Genomic DNA, 27488 nt, shown 5'->3' on the forward strand with positions numbered 1-27488 from the left:
TGCAAACCTCCACTGCCTTGCGGCTGTATCCATCATTGGAAAAGGCTTCAAGAGTAAACCTTGAAGCAAAATCTCGAACTGGAGTCCGGGAAGCAATTCATAACTGTGTACAGCCACGTTCTGATAACTCCTGCGAAGTAGCTGGAACCAATCGTACCAACTTTGCCGTTCCATTGGATTATTTCAGAGACGTGAAGAGGGGAGGATCTGCTACTTGGGTAACAGTCTATCCTCCATACTAACCTACCCGGGCCTCGTACTCTGGAGAGATTACTCCAGCTTTGCATACAGCATTTTAGGAACTCTTTCCGGAGCATGATACCATAGTCTTTCAAGACTGAAGGATGCCAATGATGAATGAACACCAGGAAAAACAATCCAGCAAAAAACTGTACCTTAATGAAGGAACTACCAGGGAGAAAACCCCACCCTCACCACCATTGGCAGGATAAGCTACTACATATAAACGGGGAGTAAACCCACACCTCCACTTATTAGCACTGATTATGTTCTCTAGTTGGGTAATGAAACATCTGCAAACAACCAAGCTCAGAGAGTATCAAGGACTCCACATTTTCACACAGTGAATTTGGACTTGGTGGCTTGGAGAATGTCTTCAATTTCTGTTACATTATACCAGGTGTCATTCTAGCCATGTAATCAGTAAATACGCTAATAATTAAGCATCTGTTTTAAACTGATTCAGATCATGAATCATCTTGCATAAAGCAGCAGCAGCAGCTTTGGATGGCATCTCCCATGTATCTTTCCCAGAAAAACTCTGAAAAACTAGGAGAAAAGCTGTATAGCAACATATTGTAAATGTATTCAATAGTCCTGTAAGGAAAATGTGTTTATTTATTAGACTTGCTTGCTGCCCACCTCGCTTAGAGGCAAAAGGTTAGTCTTCTCTGTGTAGCTATTACAGATGTTTGTGACAGAACAAAACTAGTTTTTATGTCCTCTTCACATATTTTAATTTGCATTTTGTTTTAGGGAGCCCGGTTTATGACAACTGCTATGTATGATGCCCGTGAAGCTATTATCCCTGGATCAGTTTATGATCGCAGCAGCCAAGGTAAGAGATGTTAAGACTTTCTGTAATCCAAATAACTGATACATTGGCTTTTGAGCACAAAATAGCTGCCAATTCCTAAACTAGTCATGGCCTGCCTTCTGTGGTTGTTAATTGTTTTGATTTAGTTTAGTGGGGTTGCTTGCCAAGAGCAACTCACCTTTACACAGTAGATTCGGTGGGATACATACTATGGATTTTCCATATGCCATTCCATATCAATAGTTTGGAGACAAATAATTCTTTATCCCATTTTGTGTTAAGAGAAAAAGATCTGGGTAAAATAAATATATTAAAGTAGCTTTCTCATCTTAAAACTATTCAACATCTTTCTCCACACGTTCTCAGGCCGGCCATCCAACATGTATTTCCAAACACACGATCAGATTGGGATGATCAGTGCTGGGCCCAGTCATGTCACCACCATGAACATTCCTATCCCATTCAACTTGGTGATGCCTCCCATGCCTCCACCAGGGTATTTTGGACAGGCCAATGGACCAGCTGCAGGTGGGATGTTTGCAGGTGCAAATTATTTTGTTACATGTCCAGTAAGTGAATGTGTGCATGGGGGATGGGATGGCAGCAGAGGGAGGCAGAAGGGATTGTAATTTGCAGCCTTTGGCAGATGTCATTAAATAGCATGTCTCTGGATTGGCGTGCATTCATCTTCAGTACACATATCTGTATTGATATACTGAATTTTTTAAAACTTACATCACAATCTGAATTCTCAGCAGTATACAATTTTTTTTTAAGTATAAAACAAAAATATATGAAAAGACAAGTAAAGACCATAAAGTGAGGTGTCCATCCTCATCAGCTTTAAAGACTGGTGGACTTCAACTCCCAGAATTCCCCAGCCAGCCTGGTCACAAGTGTTAAAGTTGCCAACATTGGATATGTCTGTCATAAATAATTGAAGGGAATCACAGCTTTGATGCTCTCCAGTAGTAGTAGAACAATGTGATATACAGTGTTCCCTCAATTTCCGTGGGGGATGCGTTCCGAGACTGCCCGCGAAAGTCGAATTTCCGCGAAGTAGAGATGCGGAAGTAAATACACCATTTTTGGCTATGGACAATATCACAAGCCATCCCTTAACACTTTAAACTCTTAAATTACCATTTCCCATTCCCTTAACAACCATTTACTCACCATTATTTCTGGTACTCACCATTGAATAGTGATCCTGATATTTATAAACATAATTATTTATTAACAATAATTATTTTTTTTTGTTATTTATTTGCAAAAATTATTAGTTTGGCGATGACGTATGATGTCATCGGATGGAAAAAACGTATAGGAAAAAAACTGCGAAGTATTTTTTAATTAATTTTTTTAAAAAACCGTGGTATGGGGCAGTGTTTTTCAACCAGTGTGCCGTGGCACACTAGTGTGCCGCGAGACATGGTCAGGTGTGCCGCGAAGCTCAGAGAGAGAAAAAGCAAGAGAGAGAAAAAAAGAGAAAGAAAGCAAGAGAGAGAGAGAAAGCAAGAGAGAGAGAAAGAGAACAAGAGAAAGAAAGCAAGAGAGAGAGAAAAAGACATAGAGGGAGGTAAGGAGGGAGAGAAAGAGAGCAAAAAAGAGAGGAAGGAAGAGAAAGAGGGATGGAGAGAAAAAGAAAGGGAGAGAGAATTTTTTCTCCAAACTTTTTTTAGCCCCCCCGCCCCCGCCCCGCTCAATGTGCCCCAGGGTTTCATAAATGTAAAAAATGTGCCGCGGCTCAAAAAAGGTTGAAAATCACTGGTATAGGGTATTCGCGAAGTTCGAACCCGCGAAAATCGAGGGAACACTGTATATGAAATAAAATACATTGTCAGTGAAAGAGGTTTGCTCCCAAGATTGCATCGTGCTCCATCAGCAGGCCTTGTAAATGAAGCCTATTAAGGAATGTGCAGAACCCTTGAGTTGTCAAGGACATGCATAGAGGAAAACATGGGATTTCAGCAGATATCCAGGAGATATGAGTAATTATTCAGTCATACAAGACGGATACATTAAAGTGTATAAAATAGTGTTTACTTTAGAAATAGTACAGTCCAGTTAAACAGTCCAGTCATACACATTCAAATCAGTCAATATCTCTTAATACAATAATAATATTACAAGCCTGTCTTCGTGTTACATATCAGACATACAGTACATTACATCTTACAAATCCATCAAACTATTATCCAATACACAGAGCTTACTACATCAGTTACAGTGAATCAGCACAAAGAGCAGAGAGAGCGAATCATGCTTTCTGGCTCCCTCTTATGGTAATTTGCAACACTACCTCTTAAAGCTTATAGTACTTCAATACAAACAAACATTCATTGTTTATATATTGCATTCATGGTTTATTGCAAGCCCAACTGTTTTGTACATAGAACTAACATCCTCCCCTTATGTGGTCAATATATAACTCTACATTTTCAGGTTATAACTTTCACAACATTCTTTATGCTGACTCTTAAATTTCTGTCTGCCTGACTTGTTCTGATCTTGCTTACTTCAGAACCAGAAAGCAACTCTTCCTTTTACCTATTTTAGACAAGCAGAATAAAATTATTGCTGACAATTAAAATTGCTGTCTGTAGGAGGGAGGTTAACACTCAGCAACATATTCTGCTTTGTGTATAACCTTTTAGCTAGAAAGGTAGATTTTTAGTTGGGAGTTTCTAGCACAGGTGGGCAATTAATTTTCCCAAACTGGGACTGTTTTGGAGGGCTGAGCCAAAAGGCCTACAAAGGTGCAGAGGTAGGTACACCCACACACACACATCTGTAAACTTAGGGGGAAAAATGCCTTCAAAATAAAAGCAATCCATGCAGGATGGGCAAGGAGAGTCAGCAAGCCAGATGTGCCCTAGGTCTATTGCAACATGATTAAGATTCCCTTCTGCCGCATGAGTCCCAGCGACCGGTTAGGTCCCACAAAGTCAGCCTTCTCCAGATCCCGTCAACTAGACAATGTCGCTTGGCGGGACCCAGGGGAAGAGCCTTCTCTGTGGGGGCCCCAGCCCTCTGGAATCAACTCCCCCTGGAGATTCGCACTGCCCCCACCTCCTCGCCTTCCATAAAAGCTTAAAGACGTATTTATGCCACCAGGCTTGGGGCCATTAGACTGTAGCCCCTTGGCCGACGAGTGTAGTCTGTTTTGCTGTGTGAATGGGAATGAATGCTTTTAAATCTTATTAGTGTTTTTAAAAGTTTTTTTAGTTATATTAATGGGATTTTTTAGATATATATATATGATATATTGTTTTTGATATGTTATGAGCCGCCCCAGGTCCTCGGAGAGGGACGGCATACAAATCCAATAAATAAATAAATAAAATATGTTTTGTAGTTTCTAGCACGTAGAATGTGATCTATCCCAGAGGTAGATAACACCTATCTTGCCCAGTCTTGCCAAACAGAAGTTTTGTGTCTGTCTGTGTACAGGTGGTCCTTTACTTACAGAGGTTCATTTAGTGACCCTTTGAAGTTACAACGGCAGTGAAAAAAGTGGCTTACAACCGTTTTTCACACTAGTGACTGTTGCAGCATCTGTGTGGTTGCCTGATCAAAATTCAGGTGCTTGGCAACTGACTCTCATTTATGACGGCTGCAGTGTCCCGGGGTCATGTGATCACTTTTTACAAACCTAACTTCTCAACTGCAGTGATTCACTTAACATCTGTGGCAAGAAAGGTTACAAAATGGGGCAAAATATCTCACTTAGCAACAGAAATGTTGAGCTCAACTGCAGTCATAGGCCGAGGATACCTGCGTTGAGATTTGGTTGTCCTTGCAGGACGTGGAAACCTGAAAGGCAAAACTGGCCGTGGCGGTCGACAGAAGAATCGTTTTGGGATTCCAGGAGCCAGCCAGTCGAACCTCCCCAACAGCCAGGCCAGCCAAGACGTGGTCTCCCAGCCTTTCTCTCAGGGCCCCTTGACTCAGGGTTACATCTCCATGAGCCAGCCCTCGCAGATGAGCCAGCCTGGCCTCTCCCAGCCGGAATTGTCACAGGTAACAACGTGGGTTGATTCTCAGCTGCTGCTTGGGGAAAGGATTCTGACGATGTTCTACAGAGATGGGGAATGATGGCTTCGGCCTGACTATATTTTTCGGAGTATAAGACGCATCTCCCCCATCCTCCAAAGAGGAGTTTTTCTGCAAAAATGGGGGGTGCAGAGAGTTTGGGAGGTTTGTAGAGTGCTCCTGGGGGCTGGGGGAAGGCAAAAACACCCCAGCTTTTGTGAAAAACCAGGGGTGTTGCCTTCCCTCAGGCCCCAGGAGCACTGTGCAAGCTTCCCAAACCCTCTGCGTGCCCCAGTTTTCACAAAAACAGGTCCCCTTTTGCGAAAAATGAAGTGCACAGGTTTGTGAGGGGTTGGGAGGCCTGCAAAGTGCTCCTGCGGGGCGGGGAGGACAAAAGCTTTTTTTTTTCTTACTTAACTTTTTGAAACTTGGTATGTCTTATACACCGGTATGTATTCTAGTCCGAAAAATACAGCAAGTAGTAGCACAATCTTCTTGGTTTAAGATCTAAGAGGTGTTTCCTCTAAAGGTCGAACATCTCTTGCTACCTGTTCTTTGCAAGATGCGTTAAGACTATTTACCCCCATTAATGCGTTTGTTGTAAACCTGACATTTGAAGAGTACAGGATTGGAAAACTGCTTCAAATTGACTTGTGCCTAGTGTTTAAAAACCTCCTCTGATCAATCTTTCATTTGAGAAACTGTGATGGTGTCAGAATTGGGAAATATCCTTCCAGTTATCTGCTCAGCTGGTTCTTAAACAGTTTTGAATCATCTATCAACAGTTTTTATTTTGAATTATTCTTTCTGAGTTGCTTGTTTCATCATTATTTCTGTAAAACGGTAGCTAGTAGCACATTTGGGTAAAGAAAACAAGGTACATCTTAGTTTTATCAGTGTCTCTCACCTCTGGCTCAGTAGATCTTTCTGGATGAAAAATAAATAAATGCTCATTTAAAATTTTGCTTTTTTCTCTCTCTCTTCAGGATAGTTACCTTGGTGATGAGTTTAAATCTCAGATTGACGTGGCCCTGTCTCAGGATTCAACTTACCAGGGGGAACGCGCATATCAACATGGAGTGACGGGGCTGTCACAGTATTAGAGTGTAAGGTGGTTTAAAGGGTAAAAAAAAAAAATGCTTGATAGTCTTCACCAGTATCTCTTGCCCTTCTCAGCTGCTCTGAATAATCAAGCCTCCCAGACATGAGAGGAGTCTGTAAATAGGTGTTCTTGGATTGTTTTGCTTCTTTTTCTTATTTAAGATTGCTAACTTAATGAAGGTCCTGATGAAGCTGAGGGCTATAAGGGAATAAGAATAACAGAGGTGGAAGGGACCTTGGTGGTCTTCTAGTCCAGTGTTTCCCAACTTTGGCAACTTGAAGATATCTGGACTTCAACTCCCAGAATTCCCCAGCCAGCATTTGCTGGCTGGGGAATTCTGGGAGTTGAAGTCCAAATATCTTCAAGTTGCCAAGGTTGGGAAACACTGTTCTAGTCCAACCTCTTGTTCAGGCAGTAAACCCTGTACCAGTGATGGCGAACCTATGGCATGGGGTGCCAGAGGTGGCACACGGAACCATATCTGCTGGCACATGAGCTGTTGGCCTAGCTCAGCTCCAACGTGCATGTGTGTGCCGGCCAGCTGATTTTTGGCTCGCAGAGGGTCTCAGAAGGCGTTTTTAGCTTCCAGACAGCCTCTGGAGGGATGGGGAAGAGTTTTTATCCTCCCCTTGGCTCCAGGAAAGCCTTTGGAGCCTGGGGAGAGTAAAACATGAGCCTACTAGCTTACCAGGAGTTGGGAAATAGGCATTTGCAGCCTCTGGAGGGAAGCCATACCATTTAATTGTTCTAATTGTTGGGAAATTTCTCCTTTGTTCTAGGCTAGTTCTCTACATTAGTTTCCAATTCGTTTTGAGTTTCCAAGATTACACCAAATTACACTCTCCTTTGTTTCTTCAGATGCAATGCAACCTTGAAATTAGATTCTGCTGAGAAAAACACCTTGCTTTTATAATATTTTTTTGAGATCTGGAAAAAAAACCTAAATGTTTTTCTCTGGCTCTTAAAAGTCCATTTGGGAATCCCCTGTGAAATTTAAATGAGTAAATTTAGATTTAAACAAATGAAGCACTTCATACAAGGCATCATTCTGTGGTGAAACTTCCTACCACAACATATATTCCATTGGAATTGACATAAATCAGTAAATGTCTTTGAAACTTTGAAAACCTTAATAGATAGGCAATTAATCAGTGGCTGTTGACTCAATCTGTCTGAATGGAATTATTATTATTATTATTATTATTATTATTATTATTTATTGGATTTGTGTGCCACCCCTCTCCGCAGACTCGGGGAAAGTGGCAGTTTCTTCCTCCATATTAAATCCAAGTAGAGGCAAGACTCACATATCAATTGTTTCTATCATTTTTGGGGTTTTAAATTCTTTACAACTGTGAAAACAAACATTCTACTAACAGCATAGTGTATGATTCACTTCTGGGTATATTTTGGCCTCTTGAAGAAAATCTGAATTGTGAGCCATCCCGAGTCCACGGAGAGGGTCGGCATATAAGTCCAATCAATCAATAAAATAAATAAAATAAAAATATAACTAAATAAAGAATGAATGAATGAATGCCAACATATGAGAAAGTGCTACTTTGGAAGTGGTTTCTTGGTTTAAATTTTAAATGTAGTTTTGCTAATTCGTTTACCGTGTTTTTCAGAGTATTAGACACACCTCCCCCCTACCCCAAAAGAGGCTCAAAATTTGGGTGCATCTTATACTTTGAATGTAGTTTTTACTGAAGCAATCTTCCCTGCTTTGCTAGCTAAGCGATCTTCCCTTTGCCTGCTTTTTTTCACTGCTGCTTCCTCCAGATAATCAACTGAGCCTTTTTTCAGCCCTAAGGAGATGCTAACCAGTGAAGCCATCGTCTCTTTGCCTGCTTTTCTCATTGTTTCTCTCTCTGAAGAGAGAGAGGGAGAGGAGTGAAGTGTTTTAGAAACTGTTTTTTATCCCAACCAGGGGATAAAAAAGAAAGCATGCATGCTCAAACTAGCAAACTAATGTGCTGAAGCTGACCAGACTAAGGGCACCAGCTAGATGAATACCTAGTAGGCAAATTATTTTCCCCCTATTTTCCTCCCAAAAAGCTAAGGTGCATCTTATTCTCTGAAAAGTACGATATAACATTTATAGTCCATTGTGGCTCTGGGCAGTGTTATGGCAGTGATGGCTATGCCCATTCATTGAACTATTTTTGTTGAGGAAAGTGTTCAGAAATTTAATCCAGACCTTGTGATGTGAATAGAAAATAGAATAGAATAGAATTCTTTATTGCCCAAGTGTGATTGGACACACAAGGAATTTGTCTTGCTCTCGGTGTACTGTACATAAAAGAAAATATAGATTTGTCAAGAATCATGTGTTACAACACTTAATGATTGTCACAGGAGTCAGATAAGCAATGAAGAAACAATATTAATAAAAATCTTAGGATACAAGCAACAAGTTACAGTCATACAGCCCTAAGTGGGAGGAAATGAGTGATAGGAATGATGAGAAAAAACTAGTAGAAATAGAAGTGGAGACTTGATAAAAAGTTTGACAGTGTTGAGAGAATTATTTGTTTAGTAGAGTGATGATGTTCGTGAAAAAACTGTTCTTGTGTCTAGTTGTCTTGGTGTGCAGTGCTCTATTGTGACGTTTTGAGGGTAGGAGTTAAAACAGTTTAAGTCCAGGATGCAAGGGGACAGTAAATATTTTCACCGCCTTCTTTTTGACTCATGACTTAATGACCTCTTTCTCTTCCCTCTAGGTTGAAGGAGAAGAGCTAAGCTTATGTGGAGCTTAGTTCAACAGCAATTTATTCAGGGTAATAAAATTAAAATAAAATGGATACCTGTTTTCCACTGCTAAAACTGAAGCGACTCTGTGAGAGCAACAGGAGAGAGAGGGATAAAAAGAGAGAAACCAACGGAGAGGAGAAAGAAGAGCGAGAGAGAGCGAAAGAGAAAGAAGAGAGCCCACTGCTAGCTCACTGAGGCAAGGAGACTGACCGGAGATGGGAAGAGAAGCACCGGAGGACCAACTGGCACCTCACTGGGAGAGGGAGAACTAACTCGCCCTGGAAGAACTGAGTGGTCAGCGAAGTTCCCTGTCCCCTCCCCTGCCACCAACACACCCACTGAGGAAGAGAGGAAGGGTCTTAGAAGAATCATTTCATTCCGTTCGTATTGCAAGCAGGGTTTTCACAGTTAGAACAGGTGGGGAGAGGAAAACACCCATCTCAGAGTTGTTCATGTACCAATCGCTCCGTTTTTCGTTTTCAAGAGAAGGAAAGAAGGAAGGAAGGGAGACCTTGAAGGCCTTTTTTAGGAACAAGCACACCATCCAAGAGAAAAATGTCCTGACGCTTGTGGGGAAGCCAGCTGTGACTGGTACTCGACTCTGAGATGTGTGGGTTTTGCTGTCCAAGATCAGGCCTTGAGCCTCGTGCGGCTTCACCCACAGTCCGAATGGCAAGATGGGTTGGTTCTTTTTTTTTTTTTTTTAAGAAATTCAAAGAAGCACTGGATTTTTTTAAAAAAAGAAGTTTGTCTCTGAAATTTAGTAGTGGACCTGGAGGAAAATCCTTGTTTTGAGATGCTTAAAAACCAACCAACCAACCAAGCATAAAAGATACATATATATATATATCTTATATATCTATATCTGTACGTTTTTAACGCAAGTTAGAATACCAATCTCTTCTGTGTGATTTCAGTCAATCAAACTCTTCTTCTTGGGGTATCTTGCAAGGAAGCCGATTGCATCCTGCCAGTGCAGTGGAAAAATCAGAACGGTGATGTGTGAGTTTGAAATTGGTTCCTGCCTGGGCTCTTCTCTGGGCTGTTGGTTTAAAGGTAACTGCTTTGCAAAAAGAAGAGGAGGAGTATCTTGTGCCCTTTGGCCCCTGAGAAAGAAGAATGCTGGGATTGACCTGCTTTTTTTATTAGTTGCTGCCGACATTGGGAAAACTGTAGTGGAAACAGGGGATTATTTTGGTTTTGAAGTAAAGCTTCTCTGATGATATATTGAGATAAGTTTGTCTGGGGAAGAAGAGCAGGCAGATGTTTTAAGGGTGGCCACTCTGGGGCAAAAAATCTTAATTTTTGGCACGGAGGGTATTTTTTTCTTGACATTCAGCTGTGGGATGAGCATCAGAAGTTTAAACGAAGCTGGAGACCACGGGAAGGTGCAGGACCCTCAATTAGGCTCATTTGATTTATCATTTCAAATCCCCACCAGAAAAGGGCAATTTATGAAAAAAGGGGGGGGGGGGAACCCACGAAAAACTCACCTTGGCTCCCAGCACAAACTATGCATATCTGCATTAAAGAAATATTGGGAACGCTGGCCTGTTAGCCTATGATTGGTTTGATTTTTCTTGCCACCAAGGGTGGAGTTCCTTTACCTGAGACAGTTTGACCAACTGCCCAGTTGTGCGATTTAAAAAAATAATTAATTTAGCCTCTTTTTTCCAATCAAAGGGCTCTAAGCGTCCATTTTAACTTTTTTGTACATGTGGGAAAAACCTGCCTAGCTTTACATGAACTTTAGAACCACCTTTTTATTTCAAAAATTTGAACATTTTTTATAATGTTCATTCCCACTTCTGCCCTACTGCCCTGCCCTCCCCAAACCCAAAACAGCCCTCTCCACCGTTATGCAAGAAAGCCTATGTGGCTTCTTTTGCCCACCACTTGGCATTCACTGGGCCTTGCTTTATATTGCAGGTTTTGGAAGAGGGGAAACACGTGAATTGCAAATCTGTAATTCTTATTAATTGAAAACGTCTCCAGAGTTTAGACTTCTAACCATGTGCATGGGAAAGGGAGACAGGCCACCTTCCTGCCTGAAACGTGGAATTTTTATTCCGACTGTTGGAGAACTGCTTGTTAATTTCTTTTCTTCTGCCATCCCCTTCGCTGTGTGGCTGTGTAGATTTTTGAGCTAGACGAAACGCTAAACCTCTTTGTGCAATGCAATCCACTAAGTAAATGTAGCCCCCTCATCCTTCCACTGTCTTCCCACCTTCCCCTGCCCTCCTCACATTTCACTTAGGTAGCATAGCTTGCCTCTTCGTGTTGATTTCCCCTGCCCCCCCCCACCCTTTTGTAGCGGTTATAAAATGCTGAGTTTCAGTGCAAAACCCCCAGCAGAACATCAGTGCTAGCGCGGTGCTGATTTTTTTTTCTGTCTCAGTTTGTTTTAAAATCTGTTTCTCATCAAATTAATAAAAACGCTTGCATTCTGTGCCTGGGGACTCAAAATTCTGGTGTTTAGTTATTAAGATGTGTAGCAATCAACCTACAAGGAGCCTTTCCAATATAACACAGAGAGAGTCATACGTCTTATACAGTGATACCTTGTCTTACAAACTTAATTGGTTCCGGGACGAGGTTCTTAAGGTGAAAAGTTTGTAAGACGAAACAATGTTTCCCATAGGAATCAATGGAAAAGCGATTAATGCGTGCAAGCCCAAAACTCACCCCTTTTGCCTCGAAACCCCACCTCTGGACCTCTGTGTTTTTGCGATGCTGCGATTTCACTGAGGTTCCCCTCGCTGGGAAACCCCACCTCCGGACTTCTGTTGCACCGTTTTTGCACTGCTGGGATTCCCATGCTGGGATTCCCCTGCAGCATCACAAAAACACGGAAGTCCGGAGGTGGGGTTTCCCATGGAGGGGGGGAGCCTCAGTGAAATCCCAGCAGCGCAAAAATGGGTGCTTCGCTGGCAACGGAAGTCCGGAGGCGGGGCATCCCAGCGGCGGCGGTGGGTTTGTAAGGTGAAAATAGTTTGTAAGAAGAGGCAAAAAAATCTTAAACCCCGGGTTTGTATGTCGAAAAGTTTGTATGACGAGGCGTTTGTAAGATGAGGTATCACTGTATTTTTAAAATTGAATCGGCTTTTGCCAATTACCCTCAAAGATTTTACAAGAGCAAACCCATATTCCTGAAACCAGTACTCAGGAGCAAATGAATAAGTTTCTCTTGGAATTTCTTATACGGTATTATGCTTCTTCAATCTGTATCAAATATACATACAGGAATAATTTGTAGTATTTTTTACTGGAGGCATTCGCCACACCTGACTTTTTTAACTAGGGCAACTACAGCATATGCCATGCTTCCATTTAATATCACAATTTTAAAATCCAGTCGTATCTCTTCAGCAAATGTATTTAGTATTTATTTATTTATTTATTTGACTTCTATGCCGCCCAGTCCTGAAGGACTCGGGGCGGCTTACAACAGCAGTACAAATATAAGAATAAATATAAAACAGTAAAAGAAGTCGAATAGCTACCTGAGGTTAAAACATAACAAACTAAAACAACCATTTAAAAGTTATTTGAAAAAAACCACTCACATACATACAAATCTAATAATAATAATAATACACACCCTTCTTACAGTTGGCCATCAAGCTGTGAATTTATGACCCCCAGGCCTGTCGGCAAAACTAGGTCTTTGTAGCTTTGCGAAAGGCCAGCAGGGTGGGAACAGTACGGATATTGGGGATGGGGGGGAGTTGTTTCCATAGAGCTGGTACGGCCACAGAGAAGGCCCTCCCCCGTGGTCCTGCCCACCTGCATTGCTTAGTCGACAGGACCCGGAGGAGGCCAACTCTGTGAGCTCTTATTGGTCTCTGGGAGGTAGGAGACAGTCCCGTAGATAGTCTGGCCCTGAACCATGTAGGGCTTTATAGGTGATAACCAACACCTTGTGTTATATGGGTTTACCAAGGTACACCCATAACAGCTCTCGCGGCTGCATTCTGGACTATTTGCAGTCTCCAAGCACTTTTCAAGGGTAGTAGTTAATAAAAGGTGAAGATTCGGAATCCAAAATGCAACTTTGCATTCCTTAGTATCTCTTCACACTTAGCGTTGATATTTCAGAATTTTCATGTCAGATTATGGTGGCTACTAGCTTTAAAAAGGCATGCAGGACTCCTGGATGGCAGCATCAGCCTTGTTTGCAGAAGTCACATAACTGCAAATATCATATATTACGGATATGCCCAATACAGAAAAATATTTTGTCTTATCTGCTACACAAGAGTAACTGGTTGGCTATATGCTGTAAAATAAAATGTATTAGACACTTTAGCCTAGCAGATTCTCCCCATGCTCTTTTGATAAGCATATGCTTGGTGTTTGGTCTTATTTTAGATATCAATCAAATTCAATGCAATTTGGTTTGAAGGAAGATCCTGAACAAATAACACAAGCTTCACAAATCAGTTTTTATTTATTTATTAACCAAAGTCGTTGATAAAGGAATTCTAAAATCAGTCGTACAGCAGTTTAAAATATATTACTTTTGTAAAACCAATTCTGGTGATTTTGATCCTAGGAACCATCAAATTACTTTGCTCACATTTTTTAAAAATAGATTAATGGTGGTGTAAGAGGTAGCTTCCCCATAGATTGTACACAACTCCAGCAGTTTTTGACAAAAGCATTTTGCATCCCACCTTTTAAGATCCCATAACTACGCGGCTCCTCTATCCACCCAAAAGGAGTTAATTATCTTAACTGAACATCTGGTGGCTCAACTAAAGATACAGCAGGAAGAGGCTGATGAAATAGCAACCTGTTGGTCAAGGAGGCAGTGGTGAATCATCGACAGCCGCATTCGTCCACCACCATATCCTCATAATGTCTCAACACGACATTATCATTGTTGTCGTAGTACAGGACGGAGATGGGGGAAAGGCGGACGGGGACGCAGCAAGGCTGAGGGGTCCCAGTGGGGTCAAGGGAATGCACAATGGTTTGCAAGATGGCATGGTTGGTACTGTTGAGTTCCTCGGTCAGGGGAAAGGGGCATTCGCCGAGACAGTAGTTGGCCAGGTAACCCTGTGGAGCAATGATCCAATTCTCCCAACCGACTTCGTTAAAGCTGATGTACAACCGGCGGGGTTTGCAAATGTTGCTGGCAGAGACTGGCATGTAGTAAGCGCTACGCCTTTTCCTGGTGCTTTTGCACTGCCCAGGAGTGAGGGAAACCACCAACAGGGAGGTGCTGAGTATGGTATCAAGCTTGGAACATAAGCTGCGCTCTGGTGACGCCGGGAGGCTGATTTCAAGGAGCAAGCCCAAGTTCTTGGAGGGAGTCTGCCACTCCTTCGCCACCTCCGTCAGGTTGAAGGCAAAGGACTTTTGCAAGTGGACGAAGGATCGCTCCACCAAGAGTTGGCGACTGTAAGTATGGGTTGGCATCCCATGCAGGCTGATCTGGGGAGCCCGATACAGGCTTAACTCAAAGGGGTGAACCGAATTGGAACCCTGGTATTGGTTGTGGCTGAACTGGATCTCCAGCTGGGCCAGGGTCAACTCTTCTCCTTCCTCCAGTGCGGCGAAATTAAAATATAGCCGTTTTTGTAGACATATCCAACTCCGGGGTTCTTCTTGGTGGATAAAGTGTCCTAGAATGGGGGTAGAAATCAAAAGCAGTTTAGGACCATTAAAATGTAACCAGACGGTATCTGGGGTATGGGGAGAAGGGAACAGCCATCAGACAAAACGACAATGCCACTCACTAAACATTTCAGTCTAAAAGAATTCAATTTCTTTTTAGTGCCTTAACATTTTTAATCAGTCTTTTACCCCAACCTTCCACGGAGGCAAAGTCATTCCTGAAAAACGAGAGGAAGAAGAATTTCATTGTAAATATACATATAATCCTTGTTTAGTGATTGTCTCGTTTATTTATAAAATTTATAGCCAACCAACTTACTTCAAGGTAGCTTGAGGGGTTAGTGACCATTTACAGCTACAATGGTGATGAAAAAGCAACAAGAAAGTGCCTTTGTAACTTTTGAATGGTCACTAAGTGAGCTGTTGTCCTAGTTCCACTGTTACATAGAAATATAGAAGATTGACGGCAGAAAAAGACCTCATGGTTCATTCTAGTCTGCCCTTATACTATTTCCTGTATTTTATCTTAGGATGGATAAAATACAGAAAATAGTATAAGGGCAGACTTACATAATCTGTATGGCCACCAAGGTCATTCAGCCAAGCAAACCTCCATGGGTTTGAATTTGGTTTGGTTGCTCTGGTCTTTCCTGGGATAAAGTTGGATGCCCATTCCACAATGCTGGAAACCTTTGAAATGAGGCAATAAGACCACCTACTTTGCTTCTGCTATGAATCGAATTGGCCAAGAAAAGGGGGGGGGGGGAAGGAAACCCAACCAACTTGGGAAAAATACCAACTGATCATTTTTCTTTTAATCCATTCATTAATTGGATTAATTAAGGCTACTCTAATAGAGATTTCAGGAGCTGTGTTTAGCAGCAATTAGAAATGTACAGTACCTACAACTTTTTTATCCTCCAAAAATAATTTTATTTCTTGGTTTATGTATTTATTAAATTTATATGCCACCCAACTCGCTTAAGTGATTAGGGGCTTACCACCAAATACAAACAAACGATAAAACATTTAAATTATAAATATTAACGTTAACATTGACTTTTAAAAAGACAGCAAGGGCAAGGCGCACGCTGGGAGACAGTGGGAGATTTTTTTTTACTATCTGGATCCCAACGTGGGTAAGGGGAGAAACAACTATTGCATCTTCCAAGTATGCAATATTTCTCTGTATGTTTAAAAAATATCGGTAGAAATCCTTATTTAGAAGACTTATTTTGAAATGTGGATTAATTTAAGTTTTAATTTTCCACCCCCTTCCCCATCTTCTCATTCAAACGGCTCAAAATATTAGCAGTTCGATCGTGACGCGCAGAAATATATTGTGGGTTTCCCTTTGCCCACTTGCTCCCACGCCTTGTTTTTCTCCGTGTTAACCTCCGTGTTCAAACAAATGGCCCATGCCCACGGCCGTTTCATTCCGCTTCCCCCCCCCTCCCCAAGTTGCAATCGAGTTACGCCCATTCAAGCGGACACGTTTCCAAATCCAGTCGTTTCTCCCATAAGCCGCCAACTTGATTGGAAACAACTTGCTGCAACCCAAACTGTTGGTTTTTTAAAAACTTGGATTTAAATTGTTTTTAGATATTTGTATGTTTTATTTTGGGTTGTGACCTTAGAGTCCCTAGGGAGTTGGGCGGCATACATATTGAATAAATAGATAAAATAAACTCCCGAGAAACAAGGGACTAGTCCATATGCGCATCTGTGCCATCGATTAAGGGCAAGCGACCCTCAATATTTTGCTGGCCGTCGATTTCCCAATTTTCATTTCTTTCAATAAGCGTTTATTATTTTTTATGACTGGACGGCTGGGATAACGAAGCGGATTCCTGGTTAAGAAAGAGGAGAAACCAGAAAGAAGAGGGGCCAAACCGGGCGGCGCGTAAAGTTCATAAATAAGGAGCTAACTTTTTTTTGCAAACGCCTCTAAAATAAAATAAAAACCGCCGAAACGGTTGCCAAGTCGTTAATGCTCCTCCTCGAGGTTAACCCTGGGTCAAATTTCTGGGTGATCCCCGCACGGATTCGGGGGTTCAATGAGATTTAATTTTTTTAAATCCCCAAACCAGATTCACACGCGCCGGAGCGCATTGCGCGCGCGCGCCCAAACGCTCCTGCTTGGATTAAAAAAAACCCCAAAAAGGGCCGGTTACAAATAAGGATTGAACGCACGTTTTTAGCCTCATTTCCCCACATGCCGCCTTAGCTTACCTTGGTCGGGGAATACCCGAATGACGTTTCCGGGGACTTGAAATTCCTCCACCCAACACGGGTCCCTGGATTCCCTGGACGACGCTTCGCTTCTTTTCTGGAACATCTTCCAAAGCCAGGGCGGCACCGGCGCGGGCGATCTGGGGCTGGGCCTGGTTTTCAGGCCCAGAGATCTCAAGAGCACCGTTTCCTGAGGGTGCAAGGCCGACCCGACGCCTGGGAAGATCCAGAGCAGCACCCCGAGCCCCACCAGGATTCCCAGGCCCAGAGTCCCCATGAGGAAGGAAAGGAAGAGCCGGTGCGTCTTTCTCGGTTGGAGAGGAAAAGGGGCCCCCGGTGCGCTTGGCCTGCCCGGGAAATAGGAAGGAAGCCGACCTGAGAAAGCCAAGAGGTGAGGGGGGAGAGCCGGCCTTTTAAGTACTGGAGGTGGATTCCCCCCTCGTGAGCCAAAGGGTCTCTGGGGAGGGGCAGACTAGGCCCTGAGGCCTGAGGCAATGATGGGCGGGCCTCCCTCCCCAGCAGGGATGGCTTTCAGGTGAGAGGGGGGAAGGGAAAGTGAGGCTGTGGCCTTTCTGTGATGCCCTCAGGCTACAAGCCACCAACCCATCATTTTACTTACTTATTCATTAAATAAATATTTATTTTTTATTATTACATACCCTCAAGCTACCAAGGGTAAAAAAAATACCCTATTATTTTAGAATAGAATAGAATTTTATTGGCCAAGTGTGACAGGACAACCAAGGAATTTGTCTTGGTGCATATGCTCTCAGCGTACATAAAAGAAAAAGAGACATTTGTCAAGAATCATGAGGTACAGCACTTAGTAATTGTCATAGGGGTCAAATAAGCAATGAGGAAACAATATTAATAAAAATCTTAGGATACAAGCAACAAGTTACAATCATACAGTCCTAAGTGGGAGGAAAAGGATGATAGGAAAGATGAGGAAAAAACTAGTAGAAATAGAAGTGCAGATTTAGTAAAAAGTCTGACAGTATTGAGGGAATTATTTGTTTAGTAGAGTGATGGCGTTCAGGAAAAACCTGTTCTTGTGTCTATTTGTCTTGGTGTGCAGTGCTCTGTAGCGACATTTTGAGAATAGGAGTTGAAACAGTTTGTGTCCAGGATGTGAAGGGTCAGTAAATATTTTCACCACCCTCTTTTTGACTCTTGCAGTATACAGGTCCTCAATGGAAGGCAGGTTGGCAGCAATTGTTTTTTCTGCAGTTCTTATTAAGATACCCTATCATATTATTATATTATTATAAAATACCTATTGATTGGTTGATTGGATTTCTATGCTGCCCCTCTCCGAAGATTCGGGTGGCTTACAACATATAATAAGAAACAATAAAATACAATGGCAAATACAATTAATTAACTAAATAACTAAGCTAAAATCGCTAGTATTTTAAAAATCAATCGTATACATTCAAACCTCAGTCATACATAACAAAGTGGCCCAAGCCTGGCGACATAAATGAGTCTTAAGACTCTTACAGAAGGCGACGAGGGTGGGGGCAGTGCAAATCTCTGGGGGGAGCTGATTCCAGAGGGCCGGGGCCCCCACCGAGAAGGCTCTTCCCCTTGGCCCCACCAAGTGACATTGATTAATGGGACCTGGAGAAGGCCAACTCTGTGGGACCTAACCGGTCGCTGAGATTCATACAGCAATCATTCATTATATACTCTTTAATACCCTAGTCCAGGGGTAGACAAAGTTGGCTCTTCTGTGCCTTGTGGACTTCAACTTCCAGAATTACTGAGCCAGTCATGCCAGCTCAGGAATTCTGGGTGTTGAAGTCCACATGTCATAGAAGAGCCAACTTTGCCTACTCCTGCCCTAGTCAGACCACACCTAGAGTATGACACTCAATTTTGGGCTCCACGCTACAAGAAAGACATTGAAACTCTGGAAAAAACACAGAAGAGAGTAACCAGAATGATAAAGGGACTGGAAACCAGAACGTATGAGGAAAGGTTGCGGGAGCTAGGCATGGATAGTCTAGCCAAGAGGAGATCCATGGAGGACATGATAGCAGTCTTCAGATACTTGAGGGGTTTCCACAGTGAGGAAGGGGTCACACTGTTTTCTAAAGCGGTAGAAGGCCAGATAAGGAGCAACAAATGGAAGCTGACCAAGGAGAGAGTCAACCTGGAAATAAGGAGGAACTTTCTGACGGTGAGAACGACCAAACGGTGGAATGGCCTGCCTGCAGAGGATGTGAACGCCTTTTAAAAAAAATATATTTATTTATTTATTTTATTTATTTAATTTTATTTAACTCTATTTATTTATTTAATTTTATTTATTTAATTTTATTTATTTAATTTTATTTATTTAATTTTATTTATTTAATTTTATTTATTTTTTATTGTTTGTTTATTGATTTGATTTGATTTGATTTGATTTGATTTGTATGCCGCCCCTCTCCGTAGACTCTCCTAAGTTCTCTCCATAGACACTTCTAACCAAGAAAGTCCTGTACACTTTTGGGACTTATATCAATTTATTTTTAATGGCTTGGCCAGTTTGTGGCCAGTGCATTCTGCGTAGCTTTGCCTAGTGATTAAATCACCAGATCTGAAACTGGGAAGCTGTTAGGCCCACCCACTTTAGGCATAAAAACCAGTCGGGTGACTTTAAACCAGTCCCTTTCTCAACCCAAACAACTATTCAAGGTTATGGGGAAAAACAGAAAGTGGAAGGAGTACCAGGTATGTTTGCCACCTTGGGTTCACCTATCAAAATAATGTGAGAGAAAAATAAAGAAATATGGGTCTAGTGCAGGGGTCCCCAAACCTGGCAGCTTTAAAGCTTGGACTTCCAAATTAAAGTCCACAAGTCTTAAGGTTGCCATGTTTGAAGACTTCTGGTCCTAGTGTCTTAATGTGAAAAATGAATGAAATCCTGATGGCACTTTCTGAAGAACTTTGAAGCACTTCAGAAACGCAGAATGCACTTGAGATTGTTTTAATTTGAAGGTTTTGCTGGCTTCCCACTTTTTATTATCTTTCCTTCAGATAATCCTAAAAAGGGATTAAATAGGAGAAGGTCACCTTGGGAGCGGGATTGGATCTTGTGGAAACTTCACACCCTAATAACGCTGATTGGATAAGCGTTTGCAAATCGCAGTCCATTTAGATAGAACATCACCCTGAACAAAGGAATAATTGCATATGTACATTTGGGGCTGAAGGAAAGGAGACCAAGGTTAAGAAAAGAAAAAAAGGACAAAGCTTGATAAGAAAGCTGCAGAGACTTATTCAAATCCAGACATTCTAGGATTTTGTGAACTCAACTCTTTTGAAAAATGATGCCATGAAGATTGTTTGATTAGATATATTAGAACTACGAGGCCTAGAACACGATCTAAGTATTGCCCACAAGATCATATGCTGCAACGTCCTGCCTGTCAGTGACTACTTCAGCTTCAACCGCAACTACACAAGAGCACGTAACAGATTCAAACTTAATATTAACCGCTCTAAACTTGACTGTAAAAAACATGACTTTAGCAATCGAGTTGTCGAAGTGTGGAACTCATTACCGGACTCAGTAGTGTCAACCCCTAACCCCCAACATTTCTCCCTTAGACTATCCACGATTGACCTCTCCAGGTTCCTAAGAGGTCAGTAAGGGGCGTACATAAGTGCATCAGTGTGCCTTTCGTCCCCTGTCCAATTGTTTCTCCTTTATCCGGTCACAATTCAAAGTGTTGGTCATCACCTATAAAGCCCTTCATGGCACCAGACCAGGGTATCTATGAGACCGCCTTCTGCCGCACGAATCCCAGCAACCGGTTAGGTCCCAAAGAGTGGGCCTTCTCCGGGTCCCATCAACAAAACAATGTCGTTTGGCGGGGCCCAGGGGAAGAGTCTTCTCTGTGGCGGCCCCGGCCCTCTGGAACCAACTCCCCCCCAGAGATTAGAATTGCCCCCACCCTCCTCGCCTTTCGTAAGCTCCTTAAAACCCACCTCTGCTGTCAGGCATGGGGGAACTGAGATATTCTTTCCCCCTAGGCCTTTACAATTTATGCATGGTATGTTTGTTTGTATGTATGTTTGGTTTTACAATAAGGGTTTTTTAGTTGTTTTAGTATTGGATTTACATGCTGTTTTTTATTACTGTTAGTAGCTGCCCCGAGTCTACGGAGAGGGGCGGCATACAAATCCAATAAATAATAAATAAATAAATATCTTTTCTTCCTTTCATATATCTTCTCTATTTTATATCTTTTCTTCTATCCTTTTCTTTATATATATTACTACATGTCTATTCTCTTCAATATGTATTGTGTATTGGACAAATAAATTAAATAAAATAAATAAAATGTCTATTTTCCTCTTTTGCAACCACCTGAGTTTCTTTAAAACCCTGAACCTGCCTGAAGGGGAATTGCGTGATTTGCATGATAAAGGCCTCTCTGCCTTCCTTCTTTTAGCCATTGCTGAAGAAAGATCAGAGACATTAACAAAAAGAGAAGGTTTAACCCAAAGCACTCTTAATGTTTATATTCCTCTTTTTAAAATTGTAAAGTAAGCTGCCCAGAGCTGCCCCAAAACAGTGAAATGGTCTGTATATATACTGCTCAAAAAATAAAGGGAACACTTAAACAACACATCCTAGATCTGAATGAATGAAATATTCTCAATGAATACTTTGTTCTGTACAAAGTTGAATGTGTATAACAGCATGTGAAATGGATTGTCAATCAGTGTTGCTTCCTAAGTGGACAGTTTGATTTCACAGAAGTTTGATTTACTTGGATTTATATTGTGTTGTTTAAGTGTTCCCTTTATTTTTTTGAGCCGTGTATATTAGTTAAATAAGGACTAGTCCTATGGTAGGAAGTGATAACCTGAGATTGAATTATAACTCTCTTGCAGTGTTGCTTCCAGCTATATATTTTATTTATGTATTTATTAGATTTGTATGCCGCCCCTCTCCACAGACTCAGGGTGGCTAACAACAATAAAAAAGACAATGTAAAGAAATCTAATATTAAAAATAATCTCAAAAACCCCAGTTTAAAGAACCAATCATACATACAAACATACCATGTATAAATTCTATAAGCCTAGGGGGAAGGGAAAACCTCAATTCCCCCATGCCTGATGACAGAGGTGGGTTTTAAGGAGCTTGCGAAAGGCAAGGAAGGTGGGGGCAACTCTGATATCTGGGGGGAGTTGATTCCAGAGAGTCGGGGCCGCCACAGAGAAGGCTCTTCCCCTGGGTCCCGCCAGACGACATTGTTTAGTCAACGGGACCCGGAGAAGGCCAACTCTGTGGGACCTAACTGGTCGCTGGGATTTGTGCGGCAGAAGGCGGTCAAAGGCTTAAGATCATGAAAAACGACAACTTCTAAAAAATGGATGATCCGAAACCCGGGGGGGGGGGGATCAGGTTTTTAGTTCTGGAAAGAGTGCAGAGAAGAGCAACAAAGAGGATTAGGGGACTGGAGGCTAAAACATATGAAGAAAAATTGCAGGAACTGGGTATAATGAAAAGAAGGACCAGGGGAGACATGATAGCAGTCTTCCAATATCTCAGGGGTTGCCACAAAGAAGGAATCAAACTACAGTATTCTCCAAAGCAACCTGAGGGTAGAACAAGAAGCAATGGGTGGAAGCTGAACAAGCAACGCAGAACTAAGGAGAAATTTTCTGACAGAACAATTAATCAGTGGAACAGTCTGCCACCAGAAGTTGTGAATGCTCCAACACTTGAAGTTTTTAAGAAGATGTTGGATAACCATCTGTCTGAAGTGGTGTAGGGTTTCCTGCTTCTGCAGGGGGTTGGACTAGAAGACCTCCAAGGTCCCTTCCAACTCTTATTATTATATAAGTGTCCAGGTCTCATCTGACCATGCTCATCATCCATTTCCCTTCTCCTTTATCTTTCTAAAACATCCCTCTGCTCACAAATGCTTGCCAAAACCGGCCAGTGGCTTTCAGAAGCTTGGGTTTGATTAGATGTCCTGTAGTTCAAGATTTCAAACAAGGGAATATTGTACCTCCTCTTTCATATTTTTCCCCTCTCAATTATCCTATAGGTTGGAGTAGGAGAGAAGCAGTGTCCTGACCTCTATGGTTTGCAACTTGCAACTTACACCTCCCATCTCCTATTCCAGCACCTTTTCTAATCAACCTCACAGCCCCTGTAAGGAATTGCCCACCTAGATGTCTCAGGAAATGCCATTTTGAGGACTTCCCCTTTTTTCTTGATGCAATTAATCTTCACATCCCCCTGATGCAACCCATTCCCTTGCAAAAAAATGCCCCAAGCTATGCACTTCAAAGCCTTTTGTGGTCCTAATCTCTAGAGATTGCAAATTTGCTGCTACTCCACCCCTTTTCATCTAATCTACTTCACCTAATCTTTGCAGACATCAAAGTCAGGGGTTTTTTTTCCCCATCCTGTAGAAGTCTCACCAAAAAAAAAATAATATTATATATTCCTGTCAACCTCTGGCCTTGCCCTCAAAGTACAGTAGTTGTAGCTAGCTGCACCAGTTGGTTAGTTGTCAGAACACTTAATCAGTGGAACTGCTTGCCTCCAGAAGTTGTGAATGCTCCAACATGGGGAGTTTTTAAGCAGATGTTGGACAACCATCTGTCTGAAGTAGTGTAGGATTTCCTGCCTAAGCAGGGGTTGGACTAGAAGACCTCCAAGGTCCCTTCCAACTCTGTTATTACTATTATTATGTCAGTACAACACAGCAAACGAGATCACTATGCTGGATTTCGTATTTCATCCCCAGTCGGGCGCTTTCCAAGCACCTAGGACTGCGTGATGTAGCGGCGAATTATGTTTGCCGATCCCAGTAAAGCAGCCTTTTGCAATTGACAGATGGAGATTTTGTCAATTCCGATGGTTTCCAAATGTCCGCTGAGATCCTTTGGCACTGCGCCGAGCGTGCCAGGTACCACTGGGACCACTTTCACTGGCTTATGCCAGAGTTGTTGCAGCTCGATTTTTAGATCTTCGTATTTCACTAATTTCTCTAGCTGCTTCTCCTCAATTCTGCTGTCTCCTATTATTATTATTATTATTATTATTATTCCAATATTGTGGAAAAGGTGGCAGTGGGATCATCTGGGTTAAATCCTAAAGCACAGAAGATTAAAGTCACACATTCAGCACAGTGTACCGCACAAAACTGTTGTGGGGATAAAATGGAGGGTCCTCACCCATGTAATCTTCTTTGAACTCCTTAAAAAAACCCAACTAGGATTCATGAATGGTCTGTGCCTGGATATTCTCAATCATCCACATCATAGGTGTTCCAAATGTGCCTTTTCCAAAATACATCCTTGGTTTGGGGGGGGTGTTTGGAAAATATTTCACTTCTTCCATTAAAAATCTCAGAACTAAAGAAACGTTTTGGAATGAAAAGCAAAAAAAAAAACCCCAAGGAGTCTAGTTGCCTTTTGGAAAAAAAACATTTTTGGGAAAGCTTGTGAATTGAATAACAGTATCACTTGCAACAGTATTGGATTATTATTGTACGCTGTTTTATGATTGCTGTTAGCCGCCCCGAGTCTTCGGAGAGGGGCGGCATATAAATCCAATAGATAGATAGATAGATAGATAGATAGATAGATAGATAGATAGATAGATAGATAGATAGATAGATAGATAGATAGATAGATAGATAGATAGATAGATAGATAGATAGATAGATTAGACAGACAGACAGATTAGATATATTAGATAGATAGATTAGAGAGAGAGAGAGAGAGATAGATAGATAGATTAGATAGATAGATAGATAGATAGATGGACAGACAGACAGAGACAGACAGATTAGATATATTAGATAGATAGATTAGAGAGATAGAGAGAGAGAGATAGATAGATTAGATAGATAGACAGACAGACAGACAGATTAGATATATTAGATAGATAGATTAGAGAGAGAGAGATAGATAGATAGATAGATTAGAGAGAGAGAGAGAGATAGATAGATTAGAGAGAGATAGATAGATAGATAGATAGATAGATAGACAGACAGACAGACAGATTTGATATATTAGAGAGATAGATTAGAGAGATAGATAGATAGATAGATAGATAGATAGACAGACAGACAGACAGACAGATTAGATACATAGATTAGAGAGAGAGAGAGAGAGAGAGAGAGATGATGTCCTTCAAGTTTTGATTGCAAGTTTGGAAACACTCCAAAATTTTATTGAATTCCCCCCCCTCACTTTCTAGTACTGTATAATGCTAGCATTCTACAATTTTAACCTCTTAGCAGCACTGTAATGGGGGAGAAAGATTGGCCCCTGAGAAATCCCATGGCGGCGAGTAAACAAATGTTCATCATTAAAGCACAACTCAATGCCTTAATGCTCATAGTAGCATTCTGGTGTGAAAAGGGAAATTCTAAATACGTATGAATTAAATCACAGCAGATGGCAGCAATTTCATTCCCCAATCACACACATTATTTGCTTTTACATTGATTCCTATGGGAAAAATGGCTTCTTCTTACAAACTTTTCTACTTAAGAAGCTGGTCACGGAACGAATTAAGTTCGTAAGTAGAGGTACCACTGTCAGTGTTCCCTCTAATTTTTTGGGGGGGTGGGCGGAAAAGTATAGTGTCTGAGCGGCAGTCGCTTCGGGACTGGGCGGCACAGAAATAATAAATAAATAAATAAACAAACAAACAAACAAACAAAAACCCCACCCTGTTTTGCCTCAGAGAATTTCAAAATAAAATACTGTACTGTGCGTCTATAACAGTGAGCTCATAATAGGGCAACTCTATCAATATCAAAATGCCACTTAAATAGTTGAGCTAGTTTCAAACTAGATTTTTATTTTCTTTCTCTCTTCCTTACTCCCATTCTTTTTCTTTCTCTTTTCCTTCCTCTCTTTTTTCTATCTGTTTCTCTCTCTTCCTCTCTTCCTCTCTCTCTCCTTCCCTCTCACTCTTTCCCTCTCGGCTTCTGGGCAGGTTTGGAAAACTCTGAGTTGATGATGATTTTTAAGTGAGCGATTGCTCACTGCTCAGCTTAGCGGGAACTATGACCGCTGTATATGGTTTAAGGAATTGGCACACTATTGTTTTAAGAGCTGGTGTTGCAATCAGCTATAAGTGGGAGTCAGCAGCGTCTCTCTTTCTCGGAGCCTAGAGCTTTGAGATTCTCCCCGATATCTCTCTGCCTGGAAAAAACAGCATTGATTGACAGGAACGGGGGAATTGTGAAATGAAAACCGAATATGGATTGGGGCATCTCATGAAACTATAAATATTGCTAGATAAACAAGGAGGAGGGGGGGAAAACAGTTCATCTGTCTGGAACCCATACCACATCTCGGACATCAACACCCTTGAAAATGTCCAAAGATACTTCACCAGAAGAGCCCTTCACTCCTCCACTCGAAACAGAATACCCTACGAAAGCAGACTATCAATCCTAGGTCTAGAAAGCTTAGAACTACGTCGCCTAAAACACAATCTAATTATTGCCCACAAGATCATATGCTGCAACGTTCTACCTCTCAATGACTACTTCAGCTTCAATCGCAACAACACAAGAGCACGCAACAGATTCAAACTTAATATTAACCGCTCCAAACTTGACTGTAAAAAATATGACTTCAGCAACCGAGTTGTCGAAGCGTGGAACTCATTACCTGACTCAGTAGTTGCAACCCCTAACTGTTCTGTCGGGCTCTCTGGTAGAAAAATTCCCAAAATTCACAGGTACAACTTTCAGACACACACACGTTTGAAAATTCAAAACAATGTTCTTTATAATGAAAATTCACTTAAACCAAGCCCTCTTTTGGTATAGCAAAGAGCACTGGTCTCCAAACAAACTGGTAATTTGTACAAGTCCCTTATCAGTTCTGTGATACTTAGCTTGCTGTGAGGCAATTCACAGTCCTTCTTTCACAAAGTGAAACACACTTTGCTCTGGGTTAGTTTCAAAGCGGGGAAAAATCAGCACACAAAAAGTCAAAGTCAGTAAAGCAATCACAAAACACAATGATCAGATAATCCTCCACAATGGCCAAGCCCACAGGCTGCTATTTATAGCAGCCTCACTAATGACCACAGCCCCACCCAACCACAGGTGGCCTCATTTTCTTTGATAATAATCTCTCAGTTGTTGTTGCCTATGCATTGCTCTCCGCATGCGTGGCTGTATCATTAACTCTTGTTCTGAATCCAAGGAGGAGCTAGAGAATTGATCTCCTTCCGAGCTGTCTGCCACACTCTCCTCCTCCCTGTCACTCATGTCTTCTTGGTCAGAGGAGCCTTCATCAGCAGATTCCACTGGGGGGCAAAACAGGCCTGCAGCATGTGGATGTCTCCCCCACATCCACAGTCCTTGGGGCAGGAGCAAGGCCAGAGCTAACCACAACACTAACCCTCAACATTTTTCCCTTAGACTATCCACGATTGACCTCTCCAGGTTCCTTAGACGTCAGTAAGGGGCGTGCATAAGTGCACCAGTGTGTCTTCCGTCCCCTGTCCAATTGTCTCTCCTTATCTCATTTATCTTTTCTTCCTTTCAAATATGTTCACCTATACTTTTATATCTTTTCTTCTATTCTATTCTTTTCTTTACTTACATTATTACATATCTTTCTCTTCAATGTGTATTATGTATTGGACAAAATAAATAAAATAAATAAATAAATTCAGAAAGCATCCTC

The 27488-nt window shown here is 41.7% G+C and overlaps 2 protein-coding genes across 10 annotated transcripts in view; one reads left to right on the forward strand and one right to left on the reverse strand.

Annotated features, from left to right (window-relative positions):
- The window catches only part of UPF1 (UPF1 RNA helicase and ATPase), a 45934-nt gene extending 34520 nt beyond the window's left edge, over positions 1–11414 (forward strand). For 2 of the 9 annotated variants that reach the window (XM_070745849.1, XM_070745822.1), the window contains exons 20-24: positions 997–1078; positions 1424–1600; positions 4863–5080; positions 6079–6198; positions 8918–11414. In XM_070745849.1, the coding sequence (XP_070601950.1) occupies positions 997–1078; positions 1424–1600; positions 4863–5080; positions 6079–6195 (594 nt within the window). In that variant the 3' untranslated portion in view covers positions 6196–6198; positions 8918–11414. Of the gene's footprint in view, positions 1–996; positions 1079–1423; positions 1601–4862; positions 5081–6078; positions 6216–8917 lie in introns of all 9 variants that reach the window. The other 7 variants (XM_070745859.1, XM_070745886.1, XM_070745867.1 and 4 more) reach the window with 5 other exon arrangements.
- A 1973-nt stretch (positions 11415–13387) lies between these two features.
- Positions 13388–17293, reverse strand: GDF1 (growth differentiation factor 1). The gene is made up of 2 exons (XM_070732416.1): positions 16803–17293; positions 13388–14578 (listed from the first exon to the last, which is right to left on the reverse strand). Exons 1-2 carry the CDS (start codon positions 17077–17079, stop codon positions 13770–13772), a joined length of 1086 nt encoding a protein of 361 aa, XP_070588517.1. The 5' UTR covers positions 17080–17293; the 3' UTR covers positions 13388–13769.
- Positions 17294–27488: the final 10195 nt, after the last annotated feature.

The sequence above is a fragment of the Erythrolamprus reginae genome, chromosome 1 (genome assembly GCF_031021105.1).
Source record: "Erythrolamprus reginae isolate rEryReg1 chromosome 1, rEryReg1.hap1, whole genome shotgun sequence".
NCBI lineage: Eukaryota > Metazoa > Chordata > Lepidosauria > Squamata > Dipsadidae > Erythrolamprus > Erythrolamprus reginae.